We start from the raw sequence: 23,858 nt of genomic DNA, 5'->3' as shown, positions 1-23,858 counted from the left end.
ATGCTATATATTACGTAGCTACTGCGGCACGTGTTTGCATAACCAAATAACAATTAAATACGGAAGTAGATTGAACTGAAGGGAAAAGGGAAATATAATAAAATAATTAAAAGGTCATAAGCTTTATAATTAAGTCTAAACTACGACTAGCTGACGTGGCTTTTTCCAAACGTGATGGCTGATATTCTATTAATCCAAAAAATGACATTATTTCAATAAATCTATAAATTTTTGGCACACGTGTGGGGGAATATTTTGGTACCTACATAGGAAGGGGGCGCATTGCAAAGCGTTCATACAGCGATGAAAGGAAGTCTTCCATGAAAGCCCCTTGCTGCGTTCCACGAATTAATATTTGTATTTGTCAATATTAATATTTTTCATTCAACAAATTTTTTATGACGATTAAAAGTCGAAAATAATAAAGAATAACTGCATGCAAGACTGCATTTATTTTTTTATTCATTTAGTGTTTTAAAAATCGTAAAACTAAATCCTTGTTTATTTTCCGCTTGTATTCCATGGTTTTGAATTTCGGGTAACATTATTTTTTTAGTTCAAGTCTGCTAATTCGGAAAGGCGTTTTCGAATATGTTCAATAGGTGCAGGTATATCTGTATGCGATACTGGTGGGTTGGTATCTGACTGCAACTCGAAGGTCAGTCTGGCATCTAACACTCCATGGTCAAACATACCAAGGCTTTTTAAATACGGAGCTCTACGGTACTCCGGGTGTTCGATCATCCAACGACAATATTCTTTTACGCTCCTGTAATTATAGGTTTTATTGGATTAAAGTTGTTAAGTTCATTAATTTATAGACCATAATCGCGGTAAGTTTCGAACAAGAACCAAGAACAAGTCAATTAAAGGTGTACGACGTGAAACAAAATTATGTTTACTTTAAAATAAAAGTATCTACCTATTTTATGTAAAAAGTTGACTAAAAGCAAATAACATGAAATTTCAAATTACATCGTATGTATGTTACCTATTGGCTATTACATTTCCGATCAATGTAATGCATGATCAGCGTTTCTGAACTCATGAATGTTACTGCTAAATCATGAATCAATTATAAATCAACTATCCAGTCCTGACCTATGACTTTCTATTTTACGTTGTGTGTTAACTCTCACCTTAGGTTAGTGATACCTTCCCAGACAGTTTTCAAAGTTACAAGATCTCTGGGGACGTGTCGCGCTGACCTCCATTGAGTCTTAGTGTCATTGCAGGGGGTCCGCCACTGCTCTCTTCTAGGCAACGTGCGGCCGAAACATCTCACGCGGTCTTTACGACCCTCCGCTTTGATGTCTTTCGATATCTCTCGGTCAAGGGCAGCGTATCGTGACTTCTGTCAAAGCAAAGTTCAAATTCTAATCTCTACTTTCTATGAATTCTTATTTTATGATATAAAGATATAGATAAGTGTCACGTGTGTTTTAATTTCAAATAAATTGTAATTGTAATCTATATATAAATAAAAGTGAATTGCCAAATGGGTAGCTTAGCGTAAAACTCGAAAACGACTCTACATTTTTTATACTCCCACAAGAAAAGTTTTTATAGAGAGAAAAGGCTTAAAAAACAGTGAAAACAACACTCTTATTTTACTATATAAGCCACTCTGTTTTTAGCAATCTAACATTTGACGTCAATCAACGCAAAACAAAGGCGCGTCAGGATTTTCCAAGATTAGTTGAATAGAACTAGTAGGTACTGTTTACTTTATATGGAACATTATTTCAAATAAAATTCATTTACCTCGGGATTATCCGTAACTTTGGCAATATGTTCATTGACAGAGGGAAGTTCTTTTGGTACCACTTGAAGACTTCGGGCTACATGGGTATCAAACTCGATCTGTAATAAAATTAGCTCAGAATTTTATTATATGTAGGCACTATGGCAACAGTCACCATTTTAGGGATCATCCTGTCCTATAATAGTTCAGGTAGGCGAAGTATCTCAAAACAAATTAATTTTTTTTTTAAATTTAAATTGAAGGTAAACCTGTACACTGTTTTTGTAGAACAAAAGGATGCAAAAGCTATCAATCATAACATAGTTTTTGTTAATCTTCAATAGTAATTTACTTTTTATTAGCTGTATATCGTATTGTATAAGATTGTATAATTATAATGATATTAATGTGATTGTTATAGTTCCAAGACTGAAAAAAAATACTTTTTGCACCAACAAAACGTTTTGGTTCTAATTAATTTGCCTTAAAATTATAACCCAACGATTTTCACGGTACCTGGAAAAGTTCTTTTATAGCTCTTGGTGTAAATAATTGTGATTGTTGATCACCACCCAGCTCTTTCATATAATCACAAAACTCATCTGCTATCTGCAATGTTAATAAATATTTATAATTAGCATTATTGTGTAGGTAATTCATAAGGAAACTACTAAATCAAAGTACTTCACTTGATCCTTCTTTTCTTATCTTAGAATAAATACATAAGACGATTATGTTGTAAGATAAACAGGCAATAAAGGTTATAATATTGGTTAGGTACGATACATCTTCCATATTAATTATAATAATTATCATACATTGGTATACAAACAACTTTCTTGATGTTTATGCTTATAAAAAACTTATTTATTATAATAATAATGAAAAAGTTGTAATTATGATTTATACCTTCGAACAGAAAAAGTCAAACTTTTGAATAAGTTGAATTTAAATTTAAAGTTTAGTTTTGATTTCATTCCCTGATAATTCCATTCAAAATAACATGGAATTCAATTATTTTCAACCTAACATATTTACACTGCTCACTTTGTATGCAATATTGTATCCTGGCAATACATTTACAATGTGTTTTATTTAATGAGAGTCAGTTGTTTATTTTTGCTAATGACACGTGGGTTCATTTTTAAGTCAATGTTATGCGAATTGCATTAATATTGTGAATTTAAATACCTATTCATACAATTAAAGACTATTACTCAATTAATGTAACGGGTCAAATCTGGCCCTCGTGTTTGAAAAATAATAGCAATTTAAAATATGCGTGTTTTGTATTTATCAATTTAAGTATTCATACTTTAATTTACAATATCTATTCAATAAATGCCGTCAAATAACAATTTGAAACAATTGAATGGCGCTGTGTAAATCTTGCATTTGTGTTTCATAAAAATAAATGAAGATCAATCTTACTCTATTTGTTAAATCATCAGCTTTTTTAACAAGCGTTTTTTCGTCCTCCCTTTCAGGTTCAAGATAATGGGAAGCCCATGTTATTTGCTCTCGAATTGGTTTTCGTAAGAATTCCTGGTACATCCTTAATTTCTTATTTTCTTCCTCGTCTTCACTATTTAAAAATAAAAATTGAAAGGTTACTATTTTTAGTTTATTAAAATAGGAGAGAAGGGCAAATAAAAATTTTGTTTAAAAATATCGTTCAGTCATCTTATAATATTATTTTATAAAATTAATTCGAAAATATTTCTTATAGGATAAAAGAAGATAATTAAAAATGGATCTAAGTAAAGTTTGTAAATAGCATGATGACAGAATATTACCATAATGAAGATATTTGTAATGACGTTAATTTATTTAACGGATTAGGAACAAAGTTTTCCTAAGAAACTTAGTTGAATTAACCCGGGAAAAGTTCGCTTGGCTGCCGATACTGTACGTTTAATTTATTAAGTTCATTCTACCCAACTTTTTGATTGATACAATCTGACGCCTAAAGCCAATTAAATGTTTACTTATAAAGATTATAGCAATATATAGATAAATAAATAATTTATATGTATTAAAACTCTCTATCGTGCTATATTTATTTTTATATACCAAAATAGGTTGCCTTCTTACACTTTATATTTGAGCTAAACCTTATAAAAATCGAATATGATTATTTATTTAATATAGATATTATCTTATGAATATAGTTATTCGACGTGTCATCGTGATTTGTCAAAAAAATATGTAAAATCATTTTACTCTTCATTTTCGAAAAATCGCAGATTACAATAAATTGTATTAATTTTGTTGAAGCGTGCAAAAAGGGACAACAGTGTAATTACGGGTTATTTACAACGGTGTGATTGTTTATAAACAATGTGTTCTATAATCTTCAAATAATATTTCATTCTTGACAGAATGCCACGATTTTTATTTTGAGACCTTGAATTATAAACAGGAAGTTAAGCCAAGGTATCAAATAAACACGCATGTTTTGTATGTAAAAAATATGTATATATTTTTGCATAATATAATTTTATAGCAACATAAAGTCACCAAATATAACAATCAAGATTAGAGATTTTAAACTTGACCTTTAAACCGTCAATTATACGCAATTAATCGATTGCGAGATACCCACGATCAGGTGATGCTTATCAGCGGCTGTGGGAGAGAAAGCGATAATGTAACGAATATAGAGGCGACGTACGCATGAAAATACGTTATACGTTACAAAAGTCTTTATGCATATGCACAGATAATACAATACTATACTATAGATACGGTTTCTTGTAATTTTGAGAAATGGGTCTTTAGAATCTAAATCAAAATGTACTAACAACGTGACATTTATAAAAAAATACTCTATTTTTTTGTATCCGTTAATATTTATAAATGTTATTTAAAATTTAATTACATAAAATAAAATGTAAATCTACATCTTTTTATATACCTACGCGAAGTGTTGCATACAATATTATATCTTCACTCATAATTCGTACTTCAAGCGATAAAATATATGGCATTTCCAACAACTTACCTTGTACTAATTTCTACATCTGTATCCGATTCTAAATCCCTATCTATATCAAACGTTTGTCTTATAGATAGGAAGGTCTTTTTAGTTAAACGCGGTTTACGTTGATCTGTGAATATTTATGAGATAACAATATACATATGGGAAAACAAGTATTGTAAAATTATATCAAACAGTGATGAAAATAGATATACCTGCAGATTTGGATTCCCTACCGGAATCTTTGCCAGTTGCTTGTATATTTAAAATATTACAAACTTTTCTAAACAGTTCTGTAGGTAGAGCTTCCGATAGTAACCGAATTTCTTGCTCCTCGATCTATAATAAGTGTATTTTTAAATCATATTACATACTTAATTTAATTAAATTGTTTGTAGTCTATATACAAAAAATTTACGCACCGGTCCTTTATTAGCAGAGTCAATAACATGAAATACATTTTTCCAATACTTTTTGTTGGAATGAATTGCTTCAGCGGCTTCATATTTTGAGGATCTAACGTTTAAGATTTTACGAGGCTGCTTGGTCTCTCGGTATCTTGCATTTCTATGCATATTGTGTATGGGTATGTTGAAATATATAAGTCTGAACCGACTAGATTGTGCAATACAACTGTTGCTAGACAATTTGACTACGGAAAATTTCCTAGCATCAAGCCCCGTTGCGTAGACAGTAGATTGTTTGATCAATAAATAATAAATCGTAGCGACGACTGAAGATTGCTGTTTTTAATTAATTTTCTGTTTTGCTAAGGGAAACTTCTATAGCAATTTACTATAAACTTTTTATCAATGTTATTGATATAGGTATTTACAAAAAAAAATTGTAAATATTAATCTAACATTGATTGGAGCTTTCTTTGTAGAGCTAGAACAAGACTAGAGCAAGGAATCGATCAAAAGAACTCAAAGTAGTAAAAATTATAACTCTAGTAATCGTCTCCTAAGAACGACAGTGAAATAGTTACAGCTTAATAAATATATATTACTTTTATGTATTAACTCTAGGATAGAGCCCTACAAATACACCTCTGACTTGGCACAATGTGAATTTAGCATTAAATAAAATATGATTTCATTTGAACAGGTTGCTGCATATTAACTAAGGTTACTCTAAATTACTATTAAAGCATGTAAACTTAGTAAGTCGAATCGGTTAGTTTATTCAGACTGCAGTTGTGTCAGATTTCAGTGGAACTCGCGCTTAACACAATATTATGGAACGGCAAAACGTCAACTTAACATAACACTGTTTCACTTCACCTCGCGATAGGAAAATTTAAACGGGTCCACTCGTTTTTCTGCCTAAGTTTCAAGATTATTAAAAAAATCTTAAAGAAATATTTTAGTAACCCAATCTCAGCTAAGTAAAATATTTTTCTTAATTTTCATTCAATTTGTCTGTCAATAAATCTGCTGTTCATAAAACTTAATCGTGCATTTGTTCATCAAAGCGTCCTTCTGACTTCAAGACCAAGTCAACTAGATATATTTCATTGTTTATCTGTGTGTGATGCTAAATCGATAAATCGATTTTAATGGGATAATTCCGTGGCTTATAACGTAATTTCTAACTACCAATAAATTATAATAATTCTACAATTATTTTAAACATTATTGTCCTGAATAATAGCACATTAAAATGTAACTTCATGATAAAACATTCGGTGTTATAGATTTCATATAAAACATTTCCGATGATGTACAATATGACTGAGAATTTTATTTTATCTTAACTTGTTGATAACAAGTTGTCAAGATAATGTGTGAACTAGTTTATTCCTCTTACAATTAAAATTGTCAAATACATTGTATCTTCACTATCATCACTTCTAAGTGATAAGGCCGCCTAATAAACTATACTTTTCTTGTTTTGTTTTGTATAAATTAGCAATAAGTTTCCCATGTATAGTTTTATTAAAGAGTAATAAATAAAATAAATAAATTGTACTTGCAGAAATTCAATTTTTGATACAATAGATTGAACGTTATCTGTTACCCAAAACGTTATCTCCTAATAAATTAATGCATGACTGGGCCATCCTGTCTTCTGATATTGTTTTGAATTCATGGAATTTACACTTCGTGTGATTTCCTTGTTTCTATTTGAATGTTGTTTAATTAACCGATCCTTATTTTCAGGAGCTGCACTTATCACATTTCAGAGTGATATCTTACATTTCGCTTTTGAAAAACAATATTTAAATATTTTACATCGCTTGCTATCAAAATGAAATCCATCTTATCGAAAAGTAAAGCTAATAAAATTAAACGTGCGGGGGGTTAATTAGCCTAAAAATAGCCAATGATCCTTTTACACCAAGCTTAAGTCAAACTAATTTAATTCTATAGAAGCTGTTAAAGAACTAATGTACAAGAAGTGGGAAACTTTAATTTAAATTTATATAATACTAAAACAAGCTCCCAGAATGTCGTAAGGAATGTCATAAGTCGCGTCTTAACATTATCACGCTTGCAAGACGAGTGAAGACTTAATATATGAGGTTGTATGTGCGCGTGTAAATTCACCTTTACGGGATGCTTTCTCTCACTTCTCTAAATTATTCTTAGTAAATTATACGAAGTCTTGGAATCCGTTTAATTTGCTACTTGTTTTGTTTTAATTACGTGGTGTTTGAGCTTATGATTTAATGCCTCTGAGATGAACAATATCTTTACATTAAATTGTTTTATTTTTTGATGAGACACTATTTATACGGACACCCTCTTTTTGATAAAACTTCTATACATAGCCCTTGTTCCTATGTGAAAAATTGAGACAAAAGAAGATGTTTAGTTAAAAAAATATATTATTTAGATATAGTTATACGTCATAGTAGAATATCCTCATAAAAAGACAAAAATTTTTACACATTGAAAATGCATAAATCCGTTTTGCTCACCATTAAAAACTGTACAAATTTAAATATCACTTTAGAGAACCGTGGATTCAATATTTGGTTGTTCATAAAGTTGAGTCTACAAATACAACGGGAACAAATGAATGCAGCGGGAAACCGCCAAGGCATTGCAAGCAATTTGTGATCTCTGGAAGTGGAGCACATTCACATTTTACACCTGTTTAATTTAAGCCCGTAGCTAACTCTTAACAACTTGACTACTACACCACTTATTACTACAACTTTGATGACTTTACAGGCATACAATGTTTGTTTTTGGTATATTGTGAATCGAATTTAATTTATAAGTTTTATCTGTTTTACAAGTCGTATATTTAAGTAATTGATGAAAAAATATATAAATAATAAAATAAATAATGAAAAGCCATTGTTCCAGTATATAATTGAAATTAGTGTTCATTCCAAAATATATTTTTTATTAGCTACGTCAAGAAGTCTAGTGATACATTATCAGTAACATTGTTGATTTACTGACTAAAGCAAACATTGTTTAATAAGAACGTCACTTACGTCCGCACTTTAATATTACAAAAAATCACTTCAAAATAGATAGATGAATAAATAATAATTTTGTGTGTGCACACACACAAAATTAACATGAAATGCAGATATAAAACAAACAAAAAATAATAATTTTATTTGAATTAAACAGTTAATTATAAAATTCCATTTACATTTTAACATCAAAAATTTCATCTGTAAATAAATTCAATAAATTCGGATTGTTTCTCATTAAACGCTGCAACGAGATTTTCCTTTTGTTAAGAATATTTTTTATTTCTTCGGTGGAGTGTTTTGGTGCTTTTCTTGTATTCAAATTATAATCATGATCTAAACACGTACAAGTACAGGGTAATTCTTGAACATTGATGTCTTCTTGGCTGGAATATTGAGTTTCTGTAGTGAGATATCGCTCTTTAGTTGCGGAAAATGGTAATTCACGATATACTACATCTTTTGCTTTTATGAGCTCAGGGGAATCTTTTCTAACTGGAGATTTTCCAAGTATTGCTGTCACACGTTCATAATTGACTTCGCTATAATCTGTGTAGTTAGGTAGAAAAGGAAAGGAATCCTTGTCCATCCATACTTTACAACTACGTGCAGGACAACTCGGTAGGCGTTTAAAATTTTCACACAAAAAAAGTTCTTCGGAAGATACATTTTCTAATATTGGAATCTCTTCATCTACTGTTGGTGGCTCTGCACTATTATCACTTATAAGTGAAGGTGATTTTGAAGGCATTTGATGACATCTACAAACTTGACTTTTAAGAATTTTCTTTATATCTTCATAACCATGACACTTAGCATAGACATACTGTCTTTGCAGTCTTACTACTGGTAAATCTACTTCGATAGGCAATGTTTCTGTACTCCCATACCGCGGTGGAATGGGGTCAGATAAATCTCCTATTATGGTAAATGGTTCTTTTTCACATACTAATTCTTTTATTGGTTTATCTGCAAAATCGAAGGTATTAGTTAAATCATTTTCAATGTAGAGAAGCGAATGTGCATTTCCTGGTTGTTTTTGTATTTCGTTTAATTGTAAAATAACCATCTTTTCTAAGTCTAACAAAAAGGTAGTTTGTTCGGGTAACAATTTTAGGGAAAAACTTATAAATTTTAGAAATAGTTGGAGGATTTTTGTTATCTTTTCCTCCCATTCTTTATTTACATCCATAAAAGGAACATCTTTCAGTCTTAAACTGTCTAATATTTCTCTTTTCTCTTTTAATTTAGACAGTTTCTCTGCAGTTTCCGCATCGTGGTGGCATTGTAGCATCAATTTATTTATTTTGCACCTTTTTCGTTCCAAGCTCATAACATACATAGAACTAGTTAACTTTTCAGCCTCGATTTGTTTTAAAAAAGCATTTATAGCATCATTTCTATCGCGTAGCGCATGGCTTATTATATTTTCATTTCGAGATATTTCATTACGAAGAAGTAAATTATAATATTTATTTATCTTCTTTACTTCACTCAAAAGCCTCTTCCTTAAAATATCTTCAAGTCGTTTTTTTTCTTTTCCTAATTTCAGTTTTATATCATTGTTTAATACAGAAACCATACTAGCATGAGAACTTTGCAAAACGGTTTGCAATTCTGACTTCAAATGTTCTTCCAATTCTTGTAAGTTATTTTCATAAAATGCTGATATTTCGTTCGTCATAATTTTACTTTTTTGATTAAAGATATTTTCGTATATTTGTTTAACTTTCTTATTAACCGCCTCTCTCTCATGTGTGAGAATATATTGCCATGATGCATCGTTTTCTTCTATAAGACTTGTAAGTGATTTTAAAAATCGACTCCGTTCTTGTTCTAGTACCGTATTGCCTATGTGCAGTATACCTTCGTGAGTTTTACCACGGTGAATTTTAGATGTAAAGGGAGGTTTTAATTCAATTATTCCAATAAGTTGATCACTAGGTGATATCCATTCATCGCTTGTTGATTCTTCTTTATGTGCATGACTCTCAACTTTCAATTTATGCTCTAGTAAACTGGTTTCATCTTCACAAAAACTGTCATCTAAATAGATTTCAGCATAAGTGCTACTTACTCTGTCGTGTTTAAAATTAGTGTTGATCACATTGTGCTCCATATTAAGTTTTATTATACAGTGTAAGACAGTGATTTCAAAAATTAGTTAAACCTGTATTTTGTTAGAACTTTGACACATTTTGAAGTAAAAAAATGTCATAAATTAAATTTATCAAAAAGGTTGTATGATGTTTAGATAAGATAATAATTAATTTATTATTATTTTGAATCAGTAAGCATTCATTCAGCATTATTCATTTCAGTCCGTAAGAAATGAATAAAATCTGTAAGAAAACCAAAACATGCATTTTACTTATGTTTTTTTATTGTGTTTATAATGACTTATATCCATTTATATTATATATTAATATATAATTATTTATTACATATTATTTTAATAAATTCAACAAAATTTCTACATGTTTAAATTTTTGCTGTAAATTTGAACTCCAAATTTTTCTTAAATTTTGCAAAAAGGAATTTTGGTATTCAAATGGATGGACGTGTAGACAGCCTACCTGTGATTAGTAGAGGCGATGTAAAGCGAGTTGCCCCCACCGCTTGATTTAATTAAATACTTCCTTTACCACCCGCCCACTATTTTACCTCATGAACGTACTTGTATTATCTGTTATTGCTACTACTGGAAGCATCGTAAATATTCCCTAATACAGTTGGGAAATTACGTCTTTGTTTCTTCGTTACTAATTTATGCATAAATGGAACGAACGATTTTGCTACTAGCAAAACAGTCGATCCTTGCATAAAGCGCTGTAAACCGAAACATGAAATAATAAATTACAGGCATATCTCGACTCTATTCTCATTATGGATGCTGCAATGTCCGTTGGAGTTTTGTCATAACTCAGTCTCGGTTAAAATTATTTCCGTTGGTTCTGATGAGAAAACTAGAGGTGGAGAACTGGAAATGTAAGTATTCGCGCAACAAGCCGTGGAATAACGATGGGACATATTTCATTCTTAACGAAGTTAAATTTCCGGGCAGGTCCTATAAGAGCGTGCGTAACTCAGATAAAAGGCTACCCTGTCACAATACCGCTTTTCTGTTTGGAGATGTGACACTTTAAAGCTGTAAATAACTGTATGGGGAGCACATTACCCTTTAGAAACGTATTTAGTAAGCAGGTTTAGAAACTAGACGGTTTTGAAGCGAATATACATACTAACGATCGTATAACGATAAAACGCGTAACGATAAACGTTTCAACTATAAATAAAAAATTCTATAATAAAAAAATACGCTTAAGTTTTCAACATTGTAAGAGAAACGTTAACCTGTCCAAACTTTGAGTGATACATGAACAATAAAAGTAAAGCAATAATTCAGAATCCGTAAACAACTTAGATTGTTTTCAACATCATATCGGCAAATAAATCTTTCCGCCGCTTATCTAGCATCAAACTTAATTCTCATGCATAATTCATGGCGTTGATTCGCCACACAGGAAAAGTTGGTGAACTCGGACAGCGAGCGCGTACGACTGACACACGTCGATTAGTCAAACTTAAACTCTCAGTAGTTACATTAACTTTTCAACGCTTACTTTCAGAAAACTATCCTTGTTTTGTAGATTCTTTGACGTCTTCAAACAAATTAATTGAACTTGCCATGGCTTTTTGTCAGGATAATTGGTAACTATTATGGTCGTGAATCGTGATACTATTTACCTATATACGATGAGATAACTATGAGTAGGTATTTATAAGTATCTTTTATACAACGGATTTTTATATAATTTGCGTGGCCCCTGGGTGGTGCTAAACAGGTGACATGGTGGGAGACAGTTGTCGCGGCTATAATGACCACCCATCAGCTGAAGACGAGTCGCCAAGCGTCCGTGTTCCGACTCGATGAAGCTGATGTAGCCTTAGTGAAGACGGGTCGAGTCAGTTGCGCTTTGACAATCGGGACGATCTGACACACACTGATGTTGCTGCATCTGGTGCCTAGTCATGGAGGTTAGCGGGATCCGAGGCACGGTGCACCGCTGGCCGACCGCTGGTCAGTAGGGGGCCCAAGTAGCGTGCTAGCCACACGCGAAAGGCTGCCCCGCCAACCAGCGAAAAATCCCAAGTTGCGTCATAGTGCCGGTTGGCGACCGGATGAGAGGGCCCTATGGACAACTTGGGGGGGCTCGGGCGTCCCCGCAGTCTCCAGACTGGTCCCCGTCATTGCGGCTTCTAAGTGTGTGTCTCAGGTCCAGTTGTAAAGCGCCTCGATTCACTACCGCCTTCTTACCTTCTTCACTCTCCTCTAAAAAACATGAAAAAGGCAAGATACAGAAGTAAGTTTGCACAGCGGCAGCACTCCCTCTCGCTGAAAGTGGACCTCACCAATATCAGAGGTCTCCACTCAAATCTCGCTGCAGTCCACTTCCACCTTGAGACTCATAAACCCTGTATCTTGTTCCTCACGGAGACGCAGGTAAGATGTCCGTCTGACTTGGCGTACCTATCCTATCCCGGCTACACCCTGGAGCACAATTTTAAAGCTCGGTCAGGTGTGTGCGCGTACGTCCGAGACGACATCTGTTGTCGGCGTCTCCGGTATCTTGAAGACCCCCATTTTTCCGTACTATGGATGCTGGTGGACACAGGCCCAGAGAAACTTCTCTATGCATGTGTCTACCGAGCGCACAGCGGAGACCAGGAGACGATCAGGCTCACAGAGTACCTAAGTGAGGCGGCGGACGCTGCTCAACACAAATACCCTTCCGCTCAGCTTGTGTTACTGGGGGATTTTAATGCCCACCACCAGGAGTGGCTATACCCATACCAGTGCACTGACCTCGCTGGGAGAGAGATGCGTAAACTCGCTATAGCATTGAATCTCACCCAGCTGGTTCAAGGAGCGACGCGGGTTCCTGATGTTGAGAGCCATACAGCCAATTGCTTGGACCTTCTGCTGACAACAGATCCAGACCGTTACTCGGTAGCGATTTCCTCGCCACTTGGCAGCTCCGATCACTGTCTGGTGAAATCTGTATCTGTCTACTCGCCGCCCGATCCCAGTCCTAAGGGCTCTCGGCGCGTGTGGCAATACAAGTCAGCAGATTGGGATGAGATGCGTTCCTTTTTTGCATCATATCCTTGGCGGCCTGTTTGCTTTTCTTCTGAAGACCCTTCGACCTGCGCGGATGCTGTGACTGATGTGCTGCGACAGGGAATGGAGTACTTTATTCCATTCTCCGACGTAGCCATGTCCGGCAAAGCTCAGCCCTGGTTCAGAGCCGATTGCAGACGCGCTGAAGCGCTAAAGCAAGAGGCGTATGTGGCTTGGGTTGACGCTCGACACCGCAAAACGAGGGACGTATCAGAAAAGAAGAAAGCCTTTAACCGGGCTGCCAAGTCCTGCAAGAAAGCTCTACGGAAAGCTCGATTCGACCACGTTAGCCGTATAGGGAACAAACTGGCTTCTTACCCCTCCGGTAGTAAAGCGTTTTGGTCCCTGGCAAAGTCGGTTGAATCGAATTTCTGCCGCCCCTCACTTCCTCCACTGCTGAAACCTGACGGGACGCTGGCTCACACCGCCGTAGAGAAAGCGAACCTATTTGCTACTCTATTTGCGGAAAATTCTCGTCTGGATCCCGCAAGCGCAAAACCTCCCAGTCTACCTGGATGCGAGGCGAAAATGCCGGAAATTCGCATCCGTCAGACGGAGGTTCTTAAAACGCTGCGGAATCTCGATGTGAATAAAGCCAGTGGCCCTGATGGAATTCCAGCCATAGTTCTTAAAACCTGTGCGCCTGAACTTGCTCCTGTTTTGACACGCCTCTTTCGCCTTTCGTTGACGACTGGAATAGTACCGAAATCATGGAAGCTTGCCAACGTGCAGCCTGTGCCCAAAAAAGGCAGTCGTGCCGATCCTACCAACTACAGGCCAATCTCAGTCACGTCCATACTCTGTAAGACTATGGAACGTGTACTGAACAGCCGGCTCCTGGCACACCTAGAAGCGAACGACCTCCTCAGTGACCGACAATACGGGTTCCGCCGAAACCGGTCCACTGGGGATCTTCTAGCGTACGCCACCTACGTCTGGAGCGAGGCCATTGAGAATCATGGTGAAGCACTTGCTGTCTCCCTTGATATCTCAAAGGCCTTCGATAGGGTCTGGCATGATAGTCTTATTGGCAAGCTTCCATCCTACGGTCTGCCTGCTGGTCTGTGCGCCTGGATCTCAGATTTTCTGAGAGACCGGTCACTTCGGGTAGTCGTCGACGGCTGCTCGTCCGACCAAATGGCTATAAATGCCGGAGTCCCTCAGGGATCAGTTCTCTCCGCAACACTTTTCCTGCTACACATCAACGATCTGCTGAAACCCGGTATCTATGGGTACGCAGACGATAGCACTGTTGTGGAGAGATATGTATCCAGCGCGCGAGCCAGTACGGCACAAATTCAGTCTCTACGGGAGGCGATGGTTGATCGCATGAACTTGTCCTTACAGGCGGTCTCCGACTGGGGCGATGCCAATCTGGTCAAGTTCAATGCGTCTAAGACCCAGGCGTGTCTATTCTCCGCTAAACGGAGTCCATTCCACCTGACTCCGAATTTCCAAGGTGTGTCCGTGCCGATAACTAACCACCTCGAGCTTCTTGGTATCACCTTAACGCCTACTCTGAACTTTGGTTCCTTCATTGAATCTAAAGCCCAAGTAGCCTCAAAAAAGCTAGGAATTCTGGCGAAGGTGAGACAGTATTTCAGCCCGGGACAGTTGCTCAACCTTTATCAAGCACAAGTCCGATCGTGCATGGAATACTGCTCTCACCTCTGGGACGGTTCCGCCAAGTACCAGCTGGAGGCGCTTGAGGCGATAGAGAGGCGTGCCAAGAGGCTCATAAACGACGATGACCTAGTAGGCAAAAAGCTCCAGAGCCTCGGTCACCGCCGCAGAGTGGCCAGCTTATCGGTCTTCTATCGGATACACTTTGGAGAGTGCGCTGCGGAACTGCACGATCTCGTTCCGCCATCCCCGTTCTTCCATCGATCGTCGAGGCGCACAGATTCTAGGCATCGCCATATGGTGGACGTTCCATGTACCCGGACTAAGCGGTTCGGTTCCACATTCTTTATCCGAACCGCGAGGGACTGGAACATGCTTCCTGAGTCTGTGTTCCCCGACGAGTACAACATGGGGGTCTTCAAGCGTAGAGTGAACAGGTACCTTCTAGGGAAGCGCGTTCCATCTTAGACCACATCTCAGCTTAACATCAGGCGAGATTGTGGTCAAGCGCTTCCCTATTGCCAATAAAAAAAAAAAAAAAAAAAAAAATTTATTGCATACTTTAAAACAGCAATTTTATTGCTAAGGTTTTATAACTGTGTTGCACCATACGCAACCAATATTTCATACTTACCAGAGGCAAGTTTATAAAGAATCCGGGGTGCGGGAGACGTGGTGTGCTACTTTAAGATAAAATACCAAGTCTACAAAATTATGCCTCATGTTTATTACCTTACTTCCTATCTCTTTTTAAACTCTATATTTATAAGGCTTGGCGTAATATTAAACAATACTTAATTGTTTTAATTACAAATTGTATAAAATCTAAGAAATAATTGTGAAACAACTTGTAATATGTGAGCATTTTTGAGCTTTTCATACATAAAAACTATTCCAAAGCCACATTTAATTCGTGGTATGCCGACAAAGATATATCGGGTACAGTAAAGTGTGATGGAGTCGTCATCAATCGAATGCGAGTGAGATTGACGCTGTACAAATCAATTTCGCGTAGCGCAGCGGCGACACGTCGACGATGTATTCACATGCGATGCGAAAATTGCTATTTGTTTTACTATTTCATGCTGTTTACCAGATATGTTTTATGATCTTTAAATTAATTTTGTGAAATTATCTTGAAAAAAAATGATGTTAAAATTTCACAATTCGATAACTTCATTGTAAATGTAGTGACTAAATAGTTTTTCTATTAAACGTAGATGTATAATTTTAAGTTTTGTATACACTCTAAACTGCTACACCGGTTTTGATGGAACGCTGTACATATATAGAATAAGCTTTTGAAAATAATAAACTTAAGCTATTCTTATACTTACACTGTCCTTCACATATATTTTTTTCGTGGAAATTTCAGGCGATGATGCATGTGCAAGTGAGTAAAGTCGAGGGCGGAAAGTACCCAGGTACAATCAAAACAACATTATTAAAAATCGAATATTTTTAATAAATATATTATAAATTTCACAAATAAATAGATTACGCACCATTTATCAAGCTGCAACACCACTGAAATATTTTTTGTTAATCAAAGTATAACACGTGAATAAATTAAAATACATAACGACATTAAAGTTTGTTTTGGGAATACCATTGAACGTTTGTGCAAATGTAAAAACTGGATCACAAACAAAGCCGCGCATATAATGAAACATTCACGTATGTACATATGTTGTGCTTGTTTGTTTACGACATTTAAATTCAGTACAGCAAGTTAGGCAAAGAGTTTTAGCATTTGTCCGGTGCAGCTGAACTCACATACGGAATTGTAAATTTATTCGTCGGTTTCTTAACGTCGAGGTCGCTGCCCGATGCTTTTGCACTTACCGACTACCGTGCACTGATCTAATACTAAATGTAATTGTTTTAATTATTATCAATATCATTAATCATGTTTAAGACACACTGTCGATCACACATCACAGTTCTTTCAAAGTTCATCAATCGTAAAAATTTAAGTTCGATAATTTTTTAGACAAATAAATAAGATGTTGTACTTGTAAAAAAATGAAAACAATCGTTTTAAAATCCTTGATGAATTTTAACTATGTTCTGCTTACGTCATATTACTAAAAGTAAGCTAGTTTTGTAAGGCTTTGTTGAGCGGATTATGAAATTCGTTCAGCATACATCTGAACATTTATTTCAAAATTTCATTGTTTAACTAAAACTATTATAATATTTTATTTAACTATAGGAAAATTGTTTTCACATTTAACATGAGCAGTCGTCGGTTTTTCACCTTAACATAACCTGTCCTTTGACTCTTAGAAAACATACTGGCTGGGCGCTCGCATTCAGTACACGTTACTGCCTTTAGACACGAAATAAGAAGGTGTTGCTTATAATTTCACCGACGTAAGATTGCGCAATAATATAGGGTAAGGGTCGGTTGAATTGCTGTATTTCCTTAATAGTCTACATTTACCATCGCCGACAATTTGCGACAAGAGCGTGAGCTAAATTGTCGCCTGGAGGAAATAAACTAATTTGCTTATACATGACATTCGTAAACTTAGCGTTTGTTGAAATTCAGACTGGCTACTGAACTCAGAATTGTTAACGTTATAAAGCGAAACGCAGAGAACAAGACTGTCTAAAGCATTACGTACAATTTCATTTCCTCTCACATTATTTAAAAGAAACAATGAAATTGTATCACAAGGTACCTAGCTGTGTTATTGATCTTGTATTTGTATGATCTCCTTCATTGATTTTAATATTTCCTACTTCTACGAGTGAAAAATATTTAATTATTTTCTTCCTTTATAATACAAAAAAAATAATTTGAATGTTTACTGGGAAAAAGTTTAAGGCTTATTTCCTCTGAGTGCTTATTTGTTTTGTTTTCTTTCGAAAATCATATTACGCATAGCTTTGTAAAACATGCATTTCAATTAATATTTTAAAGGAAATATGGAAAAGGTTTTTCATTTAATCTGAATTATGTTCATTTATCCTTTTGTGTCAACGGCATGTCCTCCTGTAATGTAAGCTGGTTTATTATTACTTCCATTGTTAAGCTTATTGGCATTTTTCATACGAATTAATTTATTGGTGTAATATTGGTTATAGCTCTTTAAAAACATTTCATGTTTGTTTTAAGTAGAAGATAGGCATAACGTTATAATTGATTAATTATTTAATTATTATTTAATGCAAATTTTTTACATAACACTTAAAATTTAATAAAATAAAGTACAAAAACTACATGTGTATTTATCTAATTTTCTGTAAATGCAACTAACATGAACATGTCTTATTTCTGAAGCGTCAAATCTTCTTCTCGTTATATTTTTACGCGTGAAAGCGACATGAGGGTAAAAATTATACCAATCTCGCCTCAACACGCCTGTCAGGGAAATATTTTCCGGATTTGAAAATCCGAAGAGAAAATGTACTAAGCAGCTTGTTTACTTTATTTTAAGACATTATTATATATTCATAATTCGGATTAGCATAAACAATTTTAAAAATTCTATTACATGATTGAAAATATTGTTTCTCGATTGATATTGAAATAGAAAATAGTATTTTTTATAGAAAATAGTATTTGTGTAATAATGTCCTATAATATTTATTTATTTATTTCTAAATGTACTTTAAAACGAGTGTCTTTCCACAGTAGTGATTGCAACGGATAGCAATATCAATGTAAGCCACAAGCTCACAAGCCCAAGCCTGAATCCGCTAAGCGCCTAAACCCCGCCGACAGGTGACGATCCTCTCTGACCTCACATACGCGCGGGATTTACTCGTGTATTATGCAATAAGCGTAATTTTAATTAAATATTATTATACTATTCTGTATGTACCTATATATTCAATGAAAGTTACATAATATATTTTACATATAAATAAAATATCTATTGAATTACATACACGCAATTTCAGACCCATGAAATTAATATCATCTAGCTGTATCATTCGACGAATCATTGTGGTATTTATAGAAAATCTTTGAAGCAACATGTCATAATTTCAGTTCAATCGTAGTAAAAGCATAAAAGTAAAGCTAACTTTAATCTTTTTTTTTTTAGTTTTTGATGCTACAAAAACAAACTTAAAATCTTATAGATTAGTATGTATAAAATGAACGTTGAAAATATACATAATCAATAAACATATCCTTCGACGAGCAGACAGTGACATGACGATAAGCTTAACAGACGTTGCTATTCGGGCTGCTGTGCGTATAGATATCGTTGCTAGTCCGAGATGATGGAGCCTAAATGCTTGCTCGGAATCTAGTTCTATCCCATTGGTGAATGTTCACAGTTGAGTTGCATAACATTAGACACTGCATTCCGAAATGCATTCAAGCGTATCTGTTTATACGATGTATAGAACTTAACTCGTGGATCTTGTTAAGTTTATTTCTGTTTTTTGTTTGTACTAATTTATTCAATGACTCGTTGGTGTACTTCTTAAACAAAAGCTGATTGACATAGGTCATACGTTTCATTTATATATCTAATTCTATTTAGCTCTATCGCTGTTCCACATTATAAGTTACAAAATTAGCTTTTAAACATTACAATAAAGATATAATCCCAAGTATGAAAAAATCATTCATTTTTAATCTGTTGCTGCACCTCATTGAAAATTTATCGAAAATATTTTGTTTCCTCAGAGCGCTGAGTTAATTTTATCGGACAGTGTGACATCCTGACGGCTTGCCAACATTATGACGTAGGTCAGCTTGAAGACGGTACAATAAAGGTAGGAGAATTAAATCATAACGCGTAATTTAATTCTTCATTCGGTCAAAAGTGTGGTTTTTAAGAATTATTATATCATTGTGTTTTTCCAGATATTTACAAAAGTTTTTTATTTTTCATTTCAGTCTCTACTGGACTGACTACGAATATTTGCTCATGACTTTTCGTTTTTTTTTTATGACGCGGGCATGTAAGACACATTAGTAAATAATTTGTTGAGCATATAATTGTAAAGCATCGGCCACATTATAGGTATGTATTTCAAAGATATTACAACGTTCTAGAAGTAATAATGCTAGTTAGCAAAATGTTAATAAATACTTAATGAAGACATAAACTGAAAGGAAACAATTTGAACAACGTCAGAATGCTAAACAAGCTTTATTATTTTGGAAAGCTAAACCGGGGCATCGTACGCTTGATACATTCATAGTGCATATTCTCATGATAGCGTAATACGTCTTGCTATAATAATCTACAATCCTCGGAGCGTCGTAATCAAATCCGGTCGGGGCGAGCGCCCTAATCGAGGCAGGCCACGCTCGACCTACGTCAAATGGAGCAAGTGAACATGGCCCGAATGTCGCTAAGAAGAGATAACTGTTTAACTCTATTACATTTGTAAATGTGCTTTTTTGTAAATTTATATACTTGATATAGTGATTGATGTCTTTTGATTTTATCAATATATCACATCAAAATATATTAAGTTGTCAACATAAAACATTAATCGTGATGTCGTAGAAATTTGAAAATGTAATAAATGCATGGGTTATCTTATTGTAATCTATTTATAATTTTTATACATAATATTCTGAATACTTGGAAACAGATAAAATTGAAATCAAAGTTTTTCAATATCATTTTTGTTGGCTTCAACAAAATTTAATGTTACGCTTGTACATAAAGATGCCTCCTTTCAAAATATACCTGAAAAATTACACGTATAGAGTAAAATTAATTGTGAGTATGAGTGAGTTGCAGGTTTCGGTGGTAGAGTAGCCACTCACTCCTACCGCGATAATGTTGTCAACGCTAAAACGCAAACGGCAAATACCTATGCTTTTAGTGAAACCTAGTGATCAGAGTAATTGAGTATTTGAATAAAAAAAAATTATTGATTTTTTTTATGTATTTTGAAACTTTATTATTAATAATATTGATATTTAATGCAAATAACTTCAAAAACATTTTTTTCCGTTAATTATAAGCAATTAAAAATTGATGAAATTTAAATTAGAATCACGTGACTACAAACGTGCCATGACTGGTCACCATATAGTTGTGACGTCATAATGTTATAGCTATTAACTGCAGTACATAGCGTTTACGGCTATTACAATAATATTGATTTATTGCTAAGATACGATTTGTTTGTTGGTTCCGAATTAGTTAGTTAGTTACGAAAATAATATTCTTGATGTTGATATATTTATGATCACCGATTTTTGTCAGGAGTTGCCTTTGTAGTATTCGTACATAATGGTACAAAACGATAACTTTTGAGGTTCGCCATTTTTAATATAAATTTAAATAATATAATTAAAATTAATATAATTAATATGTAATTTAATAATGACAAAAAAATTAAATAGATCAAAACACTGTATTTATTATTAACACGCTTTTATTAGCTTCACCTGTATGTTTGTATGTAACCGACTCCTTTCGAAGTTTCGACCCGATTTTGACCCACTTAAAACCGACAGATTTTGTTCAAATTTTGAACACTTATCAAGGTCCGATGACAATACAATAATATCATAAATTTATCCTTTTATCCTGATAAGGATCGCCAGGATCAGCTTAAAACACATGTTTGTAAGTAACCAATTCTCCTTTCGATTCGATTTAGACCCACTATAAACCGACGGATTTAATTTAAATTTTGTATACTTATAAAAGCCCGGTAACAATACAATAATTTCATGAATTTATCTTATTATCCTGTTTAGTTTTTCAAACTATATTTATTTTTCTATCAACTGCAATGAGTGAAAACTAACATTATGACGTCACACGCGTTCGGGTAACGCTTCGGGAGTTGTCGGCGTGTCTTCGGTACTGGATTCAAAGACTAATTTTTATTTTGAAATAACTTTTGAATTATTGCAAAAAAATAAAAATAAAAACAGTTTTGTTATAAAACTAATATATAATCTTTCCATTTATCACAAAAAAAATTTTCATTCAAATACTCAATTGGAAAAAAAAAACAACAGAACTATTTAATTACCGTAGCAGATTAAAGTAACTGCTCTTATTCCAGAAATCAATTAAAAATGATTTTGACTATAATATGTTGGTATAGTGTTAACTTATAAAATATAATTAACACGGGTAAATAGTTATATAATTCTTCTTCTAAACTCCTATCTTCGTGGCGAAAAAAGAGCACACTCAATTAGTGTGAACATTTTTGGAGCAACATTCCTGCTGTCAGAATACACTCATCAACTATTGTACAACAACAATATCAGCGGATTTACGTTATATGTATTATTTTCGTAAAATATATTAAGACTCTAAATAAATTAATCATATTTGAATATTTGTTTATCATAGTTTGTTTTATTTCGTTTCAATCCGTATTTAACTACAGAAAACCTATAATTTTTAACGACCTTGACATAAAAGTATTATGTCCCTCTTAAAAATTAACTGTAAAATTTATTGATAGCTTCATTTAAATTGAATCTACTACTTATATAGTTTCAAAAATATTGAACAGATGCTGCTTTCATAAAATATTATATTATGACGCGCAAATCTACGACAAAGCTTATAGTTACAACATGGTTACAACATTCTAACCAGTGAACAGTAGTACTAAATCTTTTTTTTATTTATTTTTTATAAATATTCAATATTCGCTTTTAAGCAAACATTAATACAGTTCATACATGATAATAATTAATGTTAATGACACCCAATCCATTTAATACCTGCAGAATGGGTCTATACTCTATAGTTATGTCACATTGAAATATTGTTCCCAGTTTATAATAATCTTGGTCATTTATCAGTAAATAGAATCATGTGATATCAGCTAGCTGCACTCAATACCTGTCTACTATTCGATATCCATTATTCAGTAATTGAACATGTGCAACGTTAATGAAATTTTCTAACACCAATGTCGCTCCATGTTGCAATATTCAGACTATTTATCAAACCTCATTTCAATATACACTGTTCTCTCAGGTTCTCTACATTATGATGATTTAATAAAGACTTTTTAAATTAATATGTTTATAAAAATGTATCTAAATAACAAACATTAGAGGTATTTGTTTCACAAGTAAATCAAAACGCGTTCTAAATTTTATTTAAAAAATCATGTTTTATTGACATAATGGGCGAAAAAAAAGTATTTGAAATTTTTTTTGAAGAAATTTGTAAAACGTGAAGATATAATAGATCAAAATTAGATAATATAATAGGTATTCATTTCTGATGATAGAAATGCAGATAATAATTAACTTAAAAGCCGTATTTCGAATCCACTGGGAAGATGAAAAATGTTACAACCAAAGTTAATTTTCCCAGTGCTAGTTTTCCTCCAAATGTGTTCACCACTTCTGTCATTATCCATACAAATTGGTCTAATGCTCAGCGAATTCTTTGCAGATTAATATCGTATGGGAACTGCAAGAAGTTCCAAAGTTGTCACGTGAACAAACTTAACAATGAACTTGAATGTTATATTATCTACACACACCTTTATCCGAAGTTAGAGAAGTGAACGAAGTTTGCAGACAAACTAAAGTACTTCGAAATTAGAAGGACAAAAAACTTTTACAAATAGCTCTTCCAATCTTGTTACGCAGTTTAACCATCTTGCCGAACAGATTTTATGTTTACGTGTTCCATTTAAATATAAACTATTAGTTAGTTATTTATTTTGAGAAGAAGTTGCATTACTAACAATCTGAATAAGATTTATTTGAATTTATAAAGCCACAATAAAAACGGTTCATCTTTTTGTGCAGAGTTACAATAACATGATCAAACATATCGACAAACATACATCCTACATTTACCTTAGTATATCTTTTGTATAAAACAATAATATTTTGAAACCACTTACCTTTTTTTATCCTTAATCTCTCGTCGTGTTGACTCACTGATCTTGGCATATTTATTGAAAAAAA

General features: G+C 33.8%; 2 protein-coding genes across 2 annotated transcripts; both read right to left on the bottom strand.

The window, feature by feature from the left end:
- Positions 1 to 450: 450 nt before the first annotated feature.
- LOC149902411 (uncharacterized) lies at positions 451 to 5,313 on the bottom strand. The gene is made up of 8 exons (XM_090110513.1): positions 5,147 to 5,313; positions 4,940 to 5,063; positions 4,749 to 4,854; positions 3,176 to 3,329; positions 2,261 to 2,353; positions 1,765 to 1,863; positions 1,140 to 1,354; positions 451 to 769 (listed from the first exon to the last, which is right to left on the bottom strand). The coding sequence occupies exons 1-8, from the start codon at positions 5,297 to 5,299 to the stop codon at positions 553 to 555; spliced, it is 1,161 nt and encodes a 386-aa protein (XP_089966639.1). The 5' UTR covers positions 5,300 to 5,313; the 3' UTR covers positions 451 to 552.
- A 3,022-nt stretch (positions 5,314 to 8,335) lies between these two features.
- On the bottom strand, positions 8,336 to 10,279 carry LOC149902410 (uncharacterized). The gene has a single exon (XM_090110054.1). It carries the CDS (start codon positions 10,277 to 10,279, stop codon positions 8,336 to 8,338), a length of 1,944 nt encoding a protein of 647 aa, XP_089966180.1.
- Between the last annotated feature and the right edge of the window lie 13,579 nt (positions 10,280 to 23,858).

This window comes from Colias eurytheme, chromosome 15 (assembly GCF_061535395.1).
Source record: "Colias eurytheme isolate Ceu_HAF_F1 chromosome 15, ilColEury1 Martin Lab GWU primary, whole genome shotgun sequence".
NCBI classification, from domain to species: Eukaryota; Metazoa; Arthropoda; class Insecta; order Lepidoptera; family Pieridae; genus Colias; species Colias eurytheme.
This window is presented reverse-complemented; position numbering and strand designations above follow the sequence as displayed.